General features: G+C 56.5%; 2 protein-coding genes across 4 annotated transcripts; one reads left to right on the plus strand and one right to left on the minus strand.

The window, feature by feature from the left end:
* The first annotated feature begins 2,707 nt into the window (after window positions 1-2,707).
* Window positions 2,708-4,504, plus strand: NRL (neural retina leucine zipper). 2 transcript variants are annotated; one of them, XM_045525139.1, is made up of 2 exons: window positions 2,708-3,088; window positions 3,961-4,504. In XM_045525139.1, exons 1-2 carry the CDS (start codon window positions 2,708-2,710, stop codon window positions 4,291-4,293), a joined length of 714 nt encoding a protein of 237 aa, XP_045381095.1. In that variant the 3' UTR covers window positions 4,294-4,504. The 2 variants fall into 2 exon arrangements, with proteins under 2 accessions (XP_045381095.1, XP_045381104.1); XM_045525148.1 differs by having other exon boundaries at window positions 2,708-2,773.
* Window positions 4,505-7,959: 3,455 nt separating this feature from the next.
* On the minus strand, window positions 7,960-15,090 carry CPNE6 (copine 6). 2 transcript variants are annotated; one of them, XM_045525161.1, is made up of 18 exons: window positions 15,000-15,090; window positions 14,389-14,503; window positions 12,914-13,085; window positions 12,300-12,479; window positions 11,875-11,949; window positions 11,635-11,709; window positions 11,386-11,469; window positions 11,204-11,293; window positions 10,729-10,833; window positions 10,434-10,520; window positions 10,122-10,181; window positions 9,712-9,845; window positions 9,583-9,637; window positions 9,440-9,491; window positions 9,007-9,140; window positions 8,636-8,872; window positions 8,275-8,448; window positions 7,960-8,156 (listed from the first exon to the last, which is right to left on the minus strand). In XM_045525161.1, the coding sequence occupies exons 3-17, from the start codon at window positions 13,079-13,081 to the stop codon at window positions 8,311-8,313; spliced, it is 1,674 nt and encodes a 557-aa protein (XP_045381117.1). In that variant the 5' UTR covers window positions 13,082-13,085; window positions 14,389-14,503; window positions 15,000-15,090; the 3' UTR covers window positions 7,960-8,156; window positions 8,275-8,310. The 2 variants fall into 2 exon arrangements, with proteins under 2 accessions (XP_045381117.1, XP_045381127.1); XM_045525171.1 differs by having other exon boundaries at window positions 14,389-14,593.
* Between the last annotated feature and the right edge of the window lie 644 nt (window positions 15,091-15,734).

Below are 15,734 nucleotides of genomic sequence, written 5' to 3' on the forward strand. Positions count from 1 at the left end.
AGACACCCATGTCTCTCTCTGGGGTGGGAAAGAGGACTCTTAACCCCGTGGGAATATTTAGGTGTCCTCAGAAGTTAGGGAATAGCCTTTAACTCCTGGAGTTCTACCCTAGCACAGACCCTATTTAAACAGCTTCGGACAGGTTTAAACATCTCCTTGGCTAATTCCTAGTATCCCTGTTCCAACTCCTACTCAGGGATGATAGCTCTAAGAGGTGTTAGGGGATTAGGCTGAAAATGTAGGTCACCCCCCAGCCATCTGGGAACTAGAATGAGTGAGTGAGGAGGAGAGAGGGGCAGAGACACACACAGGGAAAAGGTGAGGGCGTGTGAGGGCAGTTACAAAAGTGTCTCTGATGGACTGGTGGTGACTAGATTTCAGTGTTTCTTAGTGGCCCAGAAGGAAGGAGCAGAGTTCCCTGTTCTCTTCTCCTTCTCCGAAGCTGGTCTGCCTGTCCTGGGGCAAGAGTGGGAGAGGCTGAGGATGGGATGGCCCGGTCCTGGAGGTTCTCCCCGAGGAAAGTTGCTTTTCTTTCTGATGCGATGGCTAAGAGGGCATAAGGCCAGTCAGGGTGAAGGTGGGGCAAGGGCAGAAATGTGAGCATTCTTGAAAACAGAAAGAGACCCAACAGTCCAGGTGAGAGTGGGTTCAGGAGAGCTTGTACTCCCCAAAGACACTGATGAGGGGCTTTGGAAGGTGAGGGCGCTGGGAGCTTCAAGTGGCAGAGGGCTGAGTGTTGTGTTCACTTAGAGGGGTGCTGGTTGGGGTCCATTTGGCCCTCTGTACTGGGGAACCAGGAGTCAGATCAGTGAGAAGCTTTGCTGGGGAAGACACCTCTTTCCTTCTTTGAGAACAGGTATAGTTGTCCTCTCCATGTCCCCAACCCCGGGGCCAGTGAGATATGCAAATGATCCCCTTACCTCATTGGTTGGAGGCCTGAGGACCACAGATGACCTCAGAGAGCTGGCCCTTTAAGAGTGCCCTTTGGGCTCTGTGCCCACAGCCCCCTTGTTCTGAGCACAGAGGCACCAGGCCCTGCTCCATGGAGCCTCCAGTCTCTGGGGAAGCTGTGCCTGCCTGGCTCTGGCACTGACCACTTCATCTCTGCCTTCCCTAAAGTGAGTATGTCCAGGGCCCACCTGGGTGCCAGGCCTCTCACCTAGAGTCCCCTTCTCCGGCACCTGCTGTCTGCTCTCTGTTTTCAGCAATCCTCACACTCTGTGCCCTGCCCGACTCCCACCCTGACTGGCCTATGTCCCCTCACTGCTATCACATCAGAAAGATGAGCAACTCTCCCCACTTATCTTTCCTTGTACATCCAGTTCTCCCTGGACATCTCTCTGGGTGTCTCACTGTCTCCTCCTGCCAAGGACCAGTTCCTTCAATCTGTGCCTTTGTTTCCATCCCTTCCATCCTCTCAAAGGCGAGGGGCTCCATCGAGAGGACAGCAACCCTTCCTTGGGAGAGGAAGAGAGAGGCCTGGGGGTCTGAGATGTGGTTGGAGGAGGGCTACCTAGGCTTGGGCATTGGGATGGAGCCAAAGTCTAAGCCCTGGGGATGGGCTCTCCCTGCCCTGCCCCTTCTGGATGTGGGGGTAGGGCTGTTGGAATAGGGAGCTAGGCGAGAGCTTGGGACTTTCAGAAGGGTCTCTGAGGTCATCTCAGAGGTTCCTCAGGTGAACATGTGCCACACGGTTGCTAACAGAAAGGAGAGTTCCTTGGTGACACAAGTTTGGGACACTGTGTGTTGAAGTTGAATAGATGGTTTACTGAAGGACTTCTTGGATTAAATATGCTCTTGTGCTTTGTGAATCTGCAAGAGGTGGGCAACATTTCTCAAAATTATCTTCATGGGCATTTCTCAGAATTAGTGTTCCACAGAATACTCTGTGGGAAAAGTTATAAAGCCTGACTGAACAGAAGGGAAAAGAGGTCAAAAAGGTAAAGGTGATCTGCTCAAGTTCACATGACATAGCAAGTTCTGAAGAGGAGGGAAATCAATCTTGGAGAGATTGGCCTTGAGGACAGATGGTGACCACTCAGTCTTGATCTTTTTAAAACTAATTCTAGGACCTTTCTTTTTTACTTATAAAGTCTCTTGCTCATATAAAATGGATTCATTGATTGATTAATCCATAGAATAAATGCACACTGAGGACAGCACCTTCTATATGCAAGGTGCTGTCCTCAGTGCTTTGAGGCGTAGAGAGGTATAACAGCACATTGTTGTTGTATCTCAAAATCCACATGCCTTCCCACTGTCCTAAAATATACACATACTCTGTCACAGTTAATTAAGCAAGTTTTTTTAATTGCTTGGAAATGAAATGATGCCTCCTGAGATGACAGAGCCTCTCAGCATGTCTCAGCACTAGGCTGGGAGCACTGCCATATTGCTCTTGTTTTTCATAGATTCCAGAGGCACTAATGGGGCAACAGGCTGTGCTATCTGTCCTCTTGCTCCTTCAGGACTTCAGATGCTTGTCCCCTGTCAGGAGCCCCTGCCACCTGAAAGGGTGCCCTCCGCCTGGAGGTGACTATGCAGGAAACAGGGATGCACCATCACTCTGGCTTTCCAGAACTTTGGCTCCAGGGCACTTGCGCTTTGGGGGAAGAGGGATTTGGAGAAGGGGGTGGCAGGCAGGCTCTATGTGCTCCAGACTGCTCCTCTTTTTTTGCAGGTGCACTCCTCCCAGCCCAGCCCCAGAATGGCACTGCCCCCTAGCCCCCTGGCCATGGAATATGTCAATGACTTTGACTTGATGAAGTTTGAGGTAAAGCGGGAGCCCTCTGAGGGGCGGTCTGGCCCCCCCACAGCCTCACTGGGCTCCACACCTTACAGCTCAGTGCCTCCTTCACCCACCTTCAGTGAACCAGGCATGATGGGGGCCACAGAGGGCCCCCGGCCAGGCCTGGAGGAGCTGTACTGGCTGGCAACCCTGCAGCAGCAGCTGGGGGCTGGGGAGGCCCTGGGACTGAGTCCTGAAGAGGCGGTGGAGCTGCTGCAGGCTCAGGGCCCGGTCCCTGTTGAGGGTCCCCACAGCTACTACCCAGGGAGCCCAGAGGAGGCAGGAGCCCAACATGCCCAGGTGAGTGATCAGCAAGCTGGGCTGAGGGACAGCCTAAGAGAGGAAAAAGAGTCGGTGGAGAGGCTTATGGACTGGAGAAAGAGAAGGGAAGAAGGGCCCTTGAAAAAAATCAGAGAAAACTAAATTCTGCTCCTCTCTCTTTTTTCAAAATGGAGAGAAATGAATTGGCTGAATCAGGAGGAACAGGGAGAAGATAGAAGAGGACCCAAAGAGGAAGGGTTGAGTTGGGGAACAGGCGATTACCAGGTGTGGGGGGGGTGAGAGTAGAGGGGTGGGGGGAACGTATGTAAATAGATACCCGGGGCGGAAACCAAGGAAAAGGTGGTGTGCAGAATGGTGGTTCAGCTTGGCCTTTTCAAGACTTTGTGCTTCCCCAGCACCCAACCTTCTCAGGAAGGATCGGGACACATCCTATTAATTATAGACACAGACGGGGGTGTTGAGGGCATTAGGGTGTAATCCAAATCCTTTGAGGGTCACAGGGTTGTGGCCTTCAGGACTGGGAGACGTGGCACGTTGGAGGGGCGGGGTCTGTCTGGGCGCTGGACCGCGGGCACACCGGGCCTGGAGCCGGATGCGGCAGCCCGCGGGGCGCGGCGCGGGGTTCAGGTGCGCGACTGGCTCACCTGACCGTGGGAGGCAGGGCCTGCACCGCGGGGCGGGCCTTAAGGGGCGCGAGTCTGGTGGCGAGGGCCAGTGGGGGCGTGGGAGTGCAAGGCAAGTCGGGACCTGGGCTGGGGTCTGGACTGCGCTTCTGGAGGAGGACGAGCGTTCCGGTGAAGGTGGGAGCCGGGCCGGGGTGGCGCAGGGACCTCAGCGTGGAGCCGAGTGAGCCCCGGCGCTGACCCGGCCCCTGCACTCTCCTTCCGCAGCTGGCAGAGCGGTTTTCGGACGCGGCGCTGGTCTCGATGTCTGTGAGGGAGCTCAACCGGCAGCTGCGGGGCTGCGGGCGCGACGAGGCGCTGCGGCTGAAGCAGAGGCGCCGCACGCTGAAGAACCGCGGTTACGCTCAGGCCTGTCGCTCCAAGCGGCTGCAGCAGCGGCGCGGGCTGGAGGCCGAGCGCGCCCGCCTGGCCGCCCAGCTGGACGCGCTGCGGGCCGAGGTGGCCCGCCTGGCACGGGAGCGCGACCTCTACAAGGCTCGCTGTGACCGGCTGACCTCCAGCTGCCCAGGGTCCGGGGACCACGCCCACCTCTTCCTCTGAGCCTCTCCGGGCGCTGGGTAGGAGGCGGGCGGGGGAGTGGGCGCAACACCCAGGAGGCGCCTGCCCTGTTCATTGGATCATTAACCGAGAGCCTTCTGGTCCCAACTACACCCTGTATGAACACACAAATACCCCAAACCTCCTGGACCCTCAAGGCATGCCCGAATTTAGATGCTGGTCATTTCCTGGGAGAGCGGTCCCCTCCTCTCGCTCAAACCGTCCACAGAAACCCAGCCCACAGGACTAGCACACTGAGCTCTGCAGGTGGAAGTGTGGTGACCCAGTGAATGGGAGGTGGTAGAGTGGTGCGGCACCCCCTCAGTTTAGTTTTTTTTTTTTTTGAGACAGAGCCTCACTCTGTTGCCCAGGCCACAGTACCGTGGCGTCAGCCTAGCTCACAGCAACCTCAAACTCCTGGGCTCAAGCGATCCTACTGTCTCAGCCTCCCGAGAAGCTGGGACTACAGGCATGCGCCACCACGTCCAGCTAATTTTTTCTATATATTTTTAGTTGTCCATCTAATTTCTTTCTATTTTTTTAGTGGAGACTGGGGCGGGGGGGGGGGGGCGGTCTTTCTCTTGCTCAGGCTGGTCTCGAACTCCTGACCTCGAGCTATCCTCCCGCCTCGGCCTCCCAGAGTGCTAGGATTACGGGCGTGAGCCACCGTGCCCCGCCTCAGTTTAGTTTTTAATTCAGGATTTTCAACCTGTAATGCATTAAGGCTGTAATTAGCAATGAGGTTGCATTTTCATTCTGAGGCTTGTAACTTCCCCATTTTAGGACTACCGTATTTTCTAGATTTCAATACCCAGTAGCTAGCCAGACTAGGAACTCTGTCCAAAATGCTTTTTCCCTGCCCAACCCAGTGGCATTCAGGGCCCAGATCAGCAAAGGCCTGAGGGTGGGTGGTGTGGGTTGGGAGAGAGCCCTGGGCAGGAGTTTGGAGACCTGGTGCTAGTCCCAGCTCTTCCATGGGATCTCTCTGTCACCTTGAGCAAATCGATTGCTTCCTGGGCCTCAATTACTTTATCTAATCCTCATTTGGATCGGATGACTTCTGACATCTTTCCAGTTCCGGCATCTCCCCACTGTGGGAGTCCTAATGGTCTCCCCAAGAAGTCCCCAAGATGACCTCACCAAGGGGACAGCCTGGGCAGTGGCTGAGCAGCCCAGGGAAGGAAGCTTGGCTTCTCTATGGGCACACACAGGTCCCTGCTGCTCTCTCCAGGCTGCTTCAGCCTCCAGACCTGCATAGGATGCCCTGCTACCTCCTGTCCCTCTGCAAGCTGAGGCGAGACTTTTCCTGGGATGGCAAGGAGCTGAGAGAGTGCAGCTTTTGTGAATTAAACTTCAAGTCCAGGCAGAACTCTAATGCTATTGGCTAAATGTTCTTGCAATTTAAGAAGTGTTCATTCTTTATCCCTGCTTTAGGCTACTGTTTTGTGTGTATGTGGGAGAGGGAGAGAGAGAGAAACTGGGAAGTCCCCACCTGGAGCTGAGTGGCACATCTCAGTTTTGGAGAGCCAATAGAAATGGGGGGGAGGGGCGGGCATTGGGCCAGATGGATCTTCTCCCTCCCACCACCACCACCAAGCCCAGGAGCTGCAGAGGCCCAGCTAGGCCTGCCCTTGGCCGTCCTGGTCGCACAGTTGCCATGGTAACCCAGCCCTCCAGTTCAGCAGCCTAATAGGAGGGCCAGTGGGACCTCTCGGCAGAGCACAGGAATTGAGCTGAGAGCAGCCACCTCACCGGTCACTGTAGTCTGATCTCTAAGGGACATAATAAATGGGAGAAGCGGCCAGTCAGGCTCCCATATGTCTCTCTTCCTTTCTGCCCCCTCGATCCACCTCCTCCCCAGCTGTCTCTTCTCTTCCCATCACAGATCTTACTCCCTCCTCCCCCTTCTCTAGCCCAGCTTGTCCCTCCTCCACTCAGGACCCTGCAATGGGAGTCCTCTCCGCCAACCCCCTCGGAATTTCTCTCTTCTCCTCTCCCTTCCCCGCCCCACCATTGGCCGCTGGTTGTCCTCTCTGGCTCTGGATCCTCTCCGCACTGTGAGCCTCTCCTCCTTTGTCCTCTTCTACACTCATTGTTGAAGAGAGGGTCCCTCCAGGAGCCCAGCTCTTCCCCCCTCACTGAATTTCACCTGTATCTGTCCTCACCTGCTCTTTAGAGCTGCAATCCAGACCCACTATTTTTCCTGCTCACCTCTCTTACCTGAACAGCACACAGGGGCAGAGATACCCATCCACAGGCCCTGTATACACAACTAGGCCACATATACAGTACACACACCTGGGTCTCAAGATGATACAACTGGGTCACATGGAAATACCTCCAAAAAAACCTTGCAAACTGTAGTGATTAAGAGTGTGGGTGCTTTAGTCAGATGGGTCTGGGCTCAAGTTTCAGTCATCAGCTTTTTGACCATGAGTGAGTTAAATCAAGTCTCACTTGCTTTGTCAGAAAAATGGGGAAAATAATGGTAACTACCTAGAGAGAATGAATGCATTCAAAGAAGCATTTAGCACAAAGTATGACACTAAATAATAATCTTTGCTGTTGTTGAAGTTATCATTAAGAGTATGTAGCTGGAGTTCCTGAACCATTAAGGCCACATGCCTGGAGAGTCAAGGATGTGTAGTACATGAACACACACATTCACACACCCAGGAAACCAGGCTGTACAGGACTTAGATGCCCCTTCTATTTTCCCAATTCACTGGCAGACCTGCTGCCTCTTCAGTCCCCCAACACCCTCTCCTGGCCCGCCCCACAGCTGTGTGGGGGCTGGGGTTCAGCCTCTGGGGAACTCAGTGGGGCCTCTCTGGAAACAGCTGTAAGAGGGCATCAGCCTGCCCCCTCGATAACCCCTTATTACCCTCCCTTCTCCTGTAATTAACTACCATGGTGCCTGGACCCCCAGGTTGGGAGATGAGGGTGGGAGCAACTCAGACCCCACTGGCACATAGTTGGGATAAGACAGAAGAGATGGCGGCTTGCCTGGGGAGTTGGGCTCAGATTTTGGAAGGCAGCTATGCTCACCACTATAGCACCAATGCCACACTGGGCTCAGATTTTGAAAGGTGCAAAGGTGCTGGTCCTCTTCATTTCTTTCTTTCTTTCTTTCTTTCTTTCTTTCTTTCTTTCTTTCTTTCTTTCTTTCTTTCTTTCTTTCTTTCTTTCTTTCTTTCTTTCTCTCTTCTCTCTCTCTCTCTCTCTCTCTCTCTCTCTCTTTCTTTCTTTCTTTCTTTCTTTCTTTCTTTCTTTTTTTTTTGAGACAGAGTCTCTCACTTTGTTGCCCGGGCTAGAGTGCCGTGGCATTAGCCTAGCTCACAGCAACCTCAAACTCCTTGGCTTAAGCTATCCTACTGCCTCAGCCTCTCGAGTAGCTGGGACTACAGGCATGCGCCACCATGCCTGGCTAATTTTTTCTATATATTTTTAGTTGTACAGCTTTCTATTTTTAGTAGAGACGGGGTCTTGCTCTTGCTCACGCTGGTCTCCATCTCTTGAGCTCAAACGATCCTCCCACCTCCGCCTCCCAGAGTGCTAGGATTACAGGCATGAGCCACTGCCCCCAGCCCCTCCTCATTTCTTGTGCGAGTCGGGCACTGTGGACTGCCCAGTGGGCATCTGAGGCATGACGGAGAGAGACTGAGGTGCTAGGAGCAGTTCCCTTTATTAATGGCCAGAAAGTCAGGATCACCAAAGGAAGTCACTGAGGGGCCACAGGGCTGAGAGGTATGGGGATTGGAGAGATGGGGGCAGGCCCCACCACTCACTTCCAGGACCCAAGGGGTACAGCTGGTCCAAGAGGTGGAGGCATTGGTCACGCGAGTCACAAGGTTCAGGAGAGGCACCTGGGAGGGGGTGGGAGAGTGGTAAGTACCCTGCTACACTACACCCAGCCAAAGTGGACTCCACCAAGCCCCCCTTTGCACCCTTTTGTTTCCACCTCTTTGGGCCCCCAGGACTCACTGAGAGGCTGAGGGAGTGTCGGTCGGGAGGGGGCAGTCACGGGCTAGAGCTGGGGGTCGTGGCCGGTGTGCAGGGCCTGGGAGCCCCTGGGCTGATGCCCTGGCTGGCGTAGTACTCCACCACCTGCCTCGGCACCTCCGCCAGGACGCACTTAGCTAGCGCAGAAGGGGCGGCCTGGGCGTGGGGACGGGCGACATCATGGTTAGGGGAGGAGGACTGGAGGAGGTGGGTCAGGTGAGGGAGGGGTGGAGCTTCGGGATGGCCAGCTGGGCTCCAGCGTCCTTCTCAGGACATCAGCGGGTGGAAGAGACAGAGCCGATGTGGGGGCAAGAGGAGCTGAGGAGGGGCACTGGGCACTCACATCCTTGAAGTCTCGGAAGGGCACAAACTGGACAATGTCGCGGGCCGCAGGCACCCCTCGGGGGCAGCGCAAGGGACCGTCGTCGCCGTCCAGCAGCCGCATGTCGGAGAAGTCGGCATTGCCCACGCCCACAATGATGATGGACATGGGCAGGCGCGAGGCGCGCACGATGGCGGCACGGGTCTCGGCCATGTCGCTCACCACGCCGTCCGTGAGCACCAGCAGCACTGAGTACTTCTGAGGGCGAGCAGAGGGGGAGGAAGGGTTGGCTCTGTGTGCAAGAGCCTGACACCCGCCTCAAGCCCAGGCCCCGGCCTGGCCCCACCCGAGGACACGCGAGCAGCTCCCAGTTGCCTGCTGTGTCTCCTCACCGTGGCTTGGCCGGTGCTCTGCTCCCGCTGCGCCGGCTCAGCCACGCGGTTGATGATGGGGGCCACGTTGGTGGGGCCGTAGAGCTGGATCTGGGGCAGGCAACGGCGGTAGGAGGCGATGACCCCCGAGATCTCTGTGGGCAAAGAGGAGAGGTGAAGCTGGCAGAGATTAGCAGGGGTCCCTCCAGACACTAAAGCAAGGAGGTGCTTCCAGGTCTTAGGACTGCCCCCCACCCCACAACTTCCTCACTAAGCAGAGGGAGAGTTGGGTGGGCAGATGCTGGGCCATGGGGCTGGAAGTCTTACCAAATGAGAGGCACCTTGGATGGGAGGGAGGGAGGGACAGGGAGCTGGGCCTGTATGGGATGTAGGGCATATGCAGCAGGCATGTGCGTGGGGGCCCCCACAGACTGGCGGGGATCTCCTCTCTTACCTTCACATTCAGGATTTTCCGGGTCAAAGTTGATAGCAAAGTCGTGGGACACCTGTGTGGGTAAGGTGAGCGCAGTAAGGGGATGTCTTTTCTTCCTGTCCAACTTGCCCACCATCTCCTCCCTTCCCTTGCAACCAGCCTACCTCGAAGTTGGGGGGTATTCGAGCCCCAAAGCCAAAAGCTGGGAATCGCTTATCACTGGGGAGAAGAAAAGGCTGTGGGGCCCCTCGGGCAAGGCCTCCTTGCCTGTCCCCCCTCCAACCTCCCCCTACCTGTCATAGTCCTGGCAGATGCCTCCCACTGCACGCAGGGCCTGCAGGTAGTGGTTGGGCTGTCGGGGGCTGAGGCAGTGTAGGGACTGGCTGCTCCTCGGGTCCCCGTTGGAAGCAGTGAAGTCGATGGCCACCTGGTGGGGGTGGGAGTGGGGGTAGGAAAGGGTCATGCTGCAGCCATGAGAGCCCACAGGGAAGCTAAGCTGAGGCCAGGTCTGTAGGGAGAACCAAGATGGTTCTGGAGAACCCAGAGTTAGCCTCATGGTGGGGTGGGGTGGGGCAGGGCGAGGGGTATGAGCTGGCGATGCTGAGGCTCCTGAGAAGCCCGAGGGGGGCAGTGGGGATTCTGGGCTCCTCCTGTTCCCTGCGCCCCTCCCTCTTGCCTGTGCCCGCATCCTCTGGGCTTTTACCGTGAAGCTGATCTGGCAGCCACCCATGATGTAATCCAGGAAGGTGTGCACCTTCTCCACCTGGCGTAGGGGGAGGGTAAAGTGAGGGGATGGGGTGGTCCTCTGAGGAGGGAGCTCGGGTAGTGCCTCTGTGGGGAAAGTGGGGGGACCAGAGTTTTTGAGGGTGCAGTTGGGGGTGAGCTAGGGCAAGGGTTTGAAGTTCCCAGAAGCAGAGAAACACGTCTTTGAAACAAGGGAAAGGTTGAATCTGAGATTATGGTAGGGCCAGGGGCAGGGGCTGTGGCAAGGCTTGAGGCAGGAACTGGAATTTACCGTGCACTGGGCCAGCACTACTGTCCCTGAGCTCTTGTAATTCTTCTTCTTGTCCCGGTACTTGGGGTTGATACAGTCCCACTGCATCTAGACCCCACCCACCCCACAAGCTGAGGGTCACAAGTCCATCAGGGGACCCCTCTCACCCCTTCCAGCAGAGCAAGACCCCCACAGCTCAGTCCTTTGGCTGAGCCTGGGTGCTTTCCACCCTCCCCGCACCCATCACCTACAGTGGTCTCTTCAGGATTCTCCCAGGGATCTGGGCGGGATTTGGGGGGAGGGGTCTTTTTGGCACCTCCTGCCCGGGGTTCGCCGTTCCTTCTTGCATCTCCTGGAAAGTGCTGGTAAACTCTCCGATAAAGTCATGCTTCCCACTCGAGTCATAGTCATATACCAGAAACTGAGAAGGCAGGGGAGGGATGGGGTCAGGGTCAGGGATGCACTGCAGTGGTTCATTGGGTTGGGTGGGGTGGAACTCAGGGTGGTAGGGGCCTTGCAGTCTCTAGGCCCAAGCAGATGACTTCAACCTGCCTGGAGAGGCTACCTGCTGAACTTCGTTTTTTGGCTCAATCTGGCAGGGACTTTGGCCACTGATAAAAGCACACATATGGGAAGCTTAACATAGAGCTGTGACCTGTTATTTATCCCACAGTGGGAAGTGTTTATCACATGGGAGACGGGGAGGAGGCTTGCCACATTTGGAGAGGGGAAGGTCTCAGAAGCAGGCTGGCTGCTCCAGGTAGGCTGTGCTTGCTTGGCTGGGGCCTCACCTTAAGAGGCCGGTGGACATCACAGCTGCATAGGGAGTGCAGGGACAGGCGGAATGGCTCCCAGCTGGGGTTCAGGTTGTTCTTCACCACCTTGGAGAGGCACCAGGGAGCTGGTCACCTCCTGTCTGGGTTTTCTTACTCTGCTCTCCCTCCTTCCATTCCCACAGCCCTAGGTAACCAACCTCTGTCCTCCAAACCAGCTGGTCACTCTGGTCCTCATTGGTCTTATAGATCTCCATGAAAGGGTCAGACTTGCTGAACAGATCCTGGGGATACAAGGGAAAGGTCCCCTGAGTCTGATGAGGGCTGTAGGAGGGTGGGGGAGGGGGCTGCCACTGAGAAGGGAGCAGGTCTGGGCCGCTGGGATCTGTCTTGAGTGGGAGGCCCAGGACTAGCAGGGGAGATGGGGGCCTGGACTCTGGGGTTCCAACCTTGTTGTCCAGCTTGTGGGCTCTGAAGGTGAGTTGCACATAGTCATTGGTGCCAGATACCTCCTCAGCCACGATCTGCAAAGGGGATACAAGTGGCAGAACTCCCCTCCCCCAACCACAAAGGCTACCCTAGGCCCTTTCCCTTAGGCTGGAGTGGTCCTGGGCATGATGTCTCCATGGATGTCCATGCAGAGGCATTGACTATCTGGCCCAAGGGTGAGTACAGGTGACCTTGCCTACCGTGATGGTGGACTTGCCCGCAGTCTTCCCATTCTTCAGCAGCAATGGCTTAGTGACCTTGGTTTGTGACACAATCTAGGGATGGAGGTGAAGGGAGACCCAGCTGTGATGCTCCCACTTGGTTGGCCACAATGAGGGGTGGAATAATGAGTGCCCTTTAAGTATCCACAAGGGTTGGCTCTTTGGCTTGGGGGAGGATTTCTAAAGCAGCCGGAAGAGAGAGGTACTATGACCTCCTCCACCATTTTTAGATGGGGAAACCAAGACTCAGAGAGGTTAAGTATCTTGCCCCAGGCTGCACAGCCAATGAACAGCAGAGATGAGATCCAATCCCACTGGAGCTAGCTCATGCTCTCTCTCATTTTGGGTGCCAGAGGCAGAAGCTGATGGGGGTAAAGTGGGGCAGGGTGGGTGGGAATGCAGACCTGGCCCAAGGTGCACTCCGTAGAGCCGAGGAAAGTGTCATTTCGGGGGCTGGTGGCTCCATCCTCGGCATCAAACACGTGAAACTGCAGGGGCTGCTTCTCCTCAAAAAAGTACTCAAGGGCTAGCACCCGGGAGAAGACGGGGCTGGAACAGGAGCGAAGCACCTCCGTGCGCTCCACCTGTGGCATGGGGGGAGTGAAGGCTCTCTGGGGACTGAGGCTACTTTTCCCTGCCCTGGACCATGGGACCACCTCGGTCGTGCCAGCTCTTCTTGGGCCCCACATCCCCAGAGACTAGCTCTTCTCTTCCTAGGCTGACCCCCAAGCTCAGGTGCTGCCTGCCCACTAGACCCTCAGTCCTTTGGGGATACAATAAGGCCTTTGGGAGTGATCTTACTGCCTCTGGGACTCTGTGAGCTTTCGAAGCTGTAAAATGGTTTGTGTTTATAATGATGGCACACTCATCTCCAAGGTTACCCACATGGCCTAGAAAAAGCCCCACCCCCACGCTAGGAGTCCTCACATTCCCTGAGGCTTTCACTGCCCCCTCCCCAGCCTCCCTCATTCCCAGGCTTAACCCAGGTTAGTTAAGGAGAAACCCAAGCCGCTCTCACCTCCACCCACTGCTCATCAGAGTAGAGCTTGAGCAGCACGCAGGGGTGGGGCTTGGTGAGTGTGTCCCGGTCCAAGAGGCCATGGCAGGACACCCGAAGCTCCACCCTTGAGGCCCCCAGCGTCATGGTTGGGGGCTCAGGTACCCATTCCATCTGAGGGTCCGCCATGTCACTGTGGGGACAGAGCAGGTGGCCTGGACCTTGGAAAGGGAACACCAGCCAGGGGAGGGGTCTGTCCTCCAGGAGCCTGGCACCAGCCCCTTGCCCTCCTTCCTGAGTCCCTGGGCTCTCACAGGTGAGCCTCCTGCTTCCCAGCCCTCCACTTGGTTCCCTGGAGCTCTGAGCAGGGGAGGGCAGATGACCTGCGCTTCTCACGAGCTTGTCACAGCTGCCAGCCTAGGTATGCGGGGCTGGGGCTGGAGCGGGCTGGAGGGTTGGGTTGTTCCTGGCAGTCTCGGCTCCTAGGCCATCGATTGATCCACACTTTCTGCTGCCTCAGCACCTTCTGCTGTTTCCCGACTGGTGTCTGAGCCAGCGCTGCACTCAGTCTTGGCACGAGGGAGCTGAACTGGGGCAAGGGGGTGGGGCAGGGGGTGGAGAGGCCCCTGGAGATCTAAAGAAGATGGGTCTCAGGTGTGGAGTCTGCAGTGGGCAGGAGACAGGAGACGTGCCCTGCTGCGCTGTCCCTGTCCACTCCCTGCCCCCACTCACCTTCTGGCTGGCTGATGGAATGGAGGGGTGGGCTTGGGGAATTGGAGGAAGGACCAGGGCTCTGCTGAAAGCTCCTTCAGCCTCCTGGCAGGGGCTCCCACTATGACAAGCCTCACATCCCTCCCCACCTCCCTTGTTCTCACACTTCTTGGCAGCACTCACACTGTCTCTTAGCGACAGGATTTTTGGGGAGCCACAGCCCCCTCCATGCTGCTCGTGGGATGCACGCACACCACCCTCCCCCAGCAGTGGTACCAAGCCTCGGGCAGCAGCAGGCAGGGGTACGCCGGCCCGAGTTCATGGCTGGTCAGTCCATCTATCTGTGTCTGTCCAGATCTCAGGGTGAGGTTGTCTGATCCCATGTCGTGCTTCCCCGAGCGAATGTGCCTTGGTGTGTCTGAGTGCCCCACCCTCTGTGTCTGTCCCTCTACCCCCTGCCCGTCTCGTGTCCATCTCCAGGAGGGTGTGACAGTTCTCGTACCTTCCTCAGAACGGGGACCGTGGCTGGGTACCCACCACCCCACAATGTATGCCTTTCTGGATATGTGAGGGAGGGTCTGCGTGGGAGTTGGGGGGGGTCTCTGTCTTTCAGCCACAAGTCTCCCAGTTATCATGGGTCCCTGAGACAGGCAGGGGCATGTGGTGGTGAAGGGATCGAGCAGGGCTTGGACCTCTCTGGGGGCTGCCGGAGATGTTGTCATGGAGACTGGGCCAGGCCAGGCCTGGCTAGCTGGGGCTGGGCTAGGGAGGAATGGTGGGCTCACCTGGGCTTTCAGTTGGGGGCTCCTCTCTCCGGCTCTCGGGCCCTGGCCCTGTCTCCCTTGCTGCTCCAGCCGCTGGCGCTGGCTCTGGCTCCGGCTCTGCTGCTATTTATGGGGCCTGGATGGGGAGGGGTGGGGGGGCCGCAGCACCAGCTCCCCCCGCACAGAACGATTGGGAGGGAGAAGAGGGAAGGGGCAGGGCCACTGCCTGGGAGGGAGCCACAGAACCAGGGGAGGAGGGTGGGCTGGGGGTGGCTCAGAGGCAGGACCCCTGCAGACACAGTGACACACATCTTCCCCTTCACGCCACACCCACACCCAGAATCACAGGGATGCACACATTGCAGTGGTGCGTGCACACACACACATTCACACGGAGAATGATGGCGACACATGCACCCACGACTCACAGGCTCGCACATATCTTGACACGCACAGGCGCCAGTACATAAACTCACCATGACACCATGACAGTTACAGCCCCACTGTTACACACTGGGAAACACACCCAGGCACACAACACTTTCAATATCATTACTTGTTAAGGATATAAAAGAACACTGGGCTGTCCTTGTCATACACACACACACACACACACACACACACACACACACTCACACCAACCCGGAATACAACAGAATGTAGATCTTCACGTGCTCCTTAAAAACCATCACATACCTTGCTGAATCCCATAGCTTTGAGAATGATGTCCAGTTCCTGAACCACCTTTTTGTAATGAGACACAGGAAATGGGCATGATTGCTTAAGGACACACAGCTTCACATCCTGGTCACGCAGCCCCTGAAGACAGGGCTGCACAGTGGCAGGGCGGGGGGCGGGGCATGTGCTGAAGAACTGACTCCCAAGACATCTTCCTGGTGCCATAATGTACCCAACACCCCCCTAGATTCAACCCATATGGCCATATCCTTGTGGGAGGGGCGGGGCCGGGGCACACAGATCTTACGGAAACAAGACATTAGTCATTCCTAGTGTGACCAGGGTGAAGTAAGCAATTGCCTGGGGAGCTGCCAGCTATATGTGAAGACATCTGGGCACGTGGTGATTTGGGACGAGTATGCAAGAGCATTCACCAGGACACCTTCACCCTCCATCCCCTTAAGCTGCTCAGGTATTAGGGTAGCTGCCATTTATTGAGCATCTCCTGGTGTCAGGCACTGTGCCAAGTGCTGGGGCCACACAAGTAACTAAGACGCAGCCCCTGCTCCTGGGGAGGCAGATGTGTACGGAACAGAGAGACAGACAGATGATAAGCCATTACACAAATGCGATTAAGTGTGACAGATGCGAAGTCATGGCCCTGCTCAGGATGCTGTGGGGGCACATTA

Source organism: Lemur catta, chromosome 1 (assembly GCF_020740605.2).
Source record: "Lemur catta isolate mLemCat1 chromosome 1, mLemCat1.pri, whole genome shotgun sequence".
In the NCBI taxonomy this organism is placed as follows: Eukaryota; Metazoa; Chordata; class Mammalia; order Primates; family Lemuridae; genus Lemur; species Lemur catta.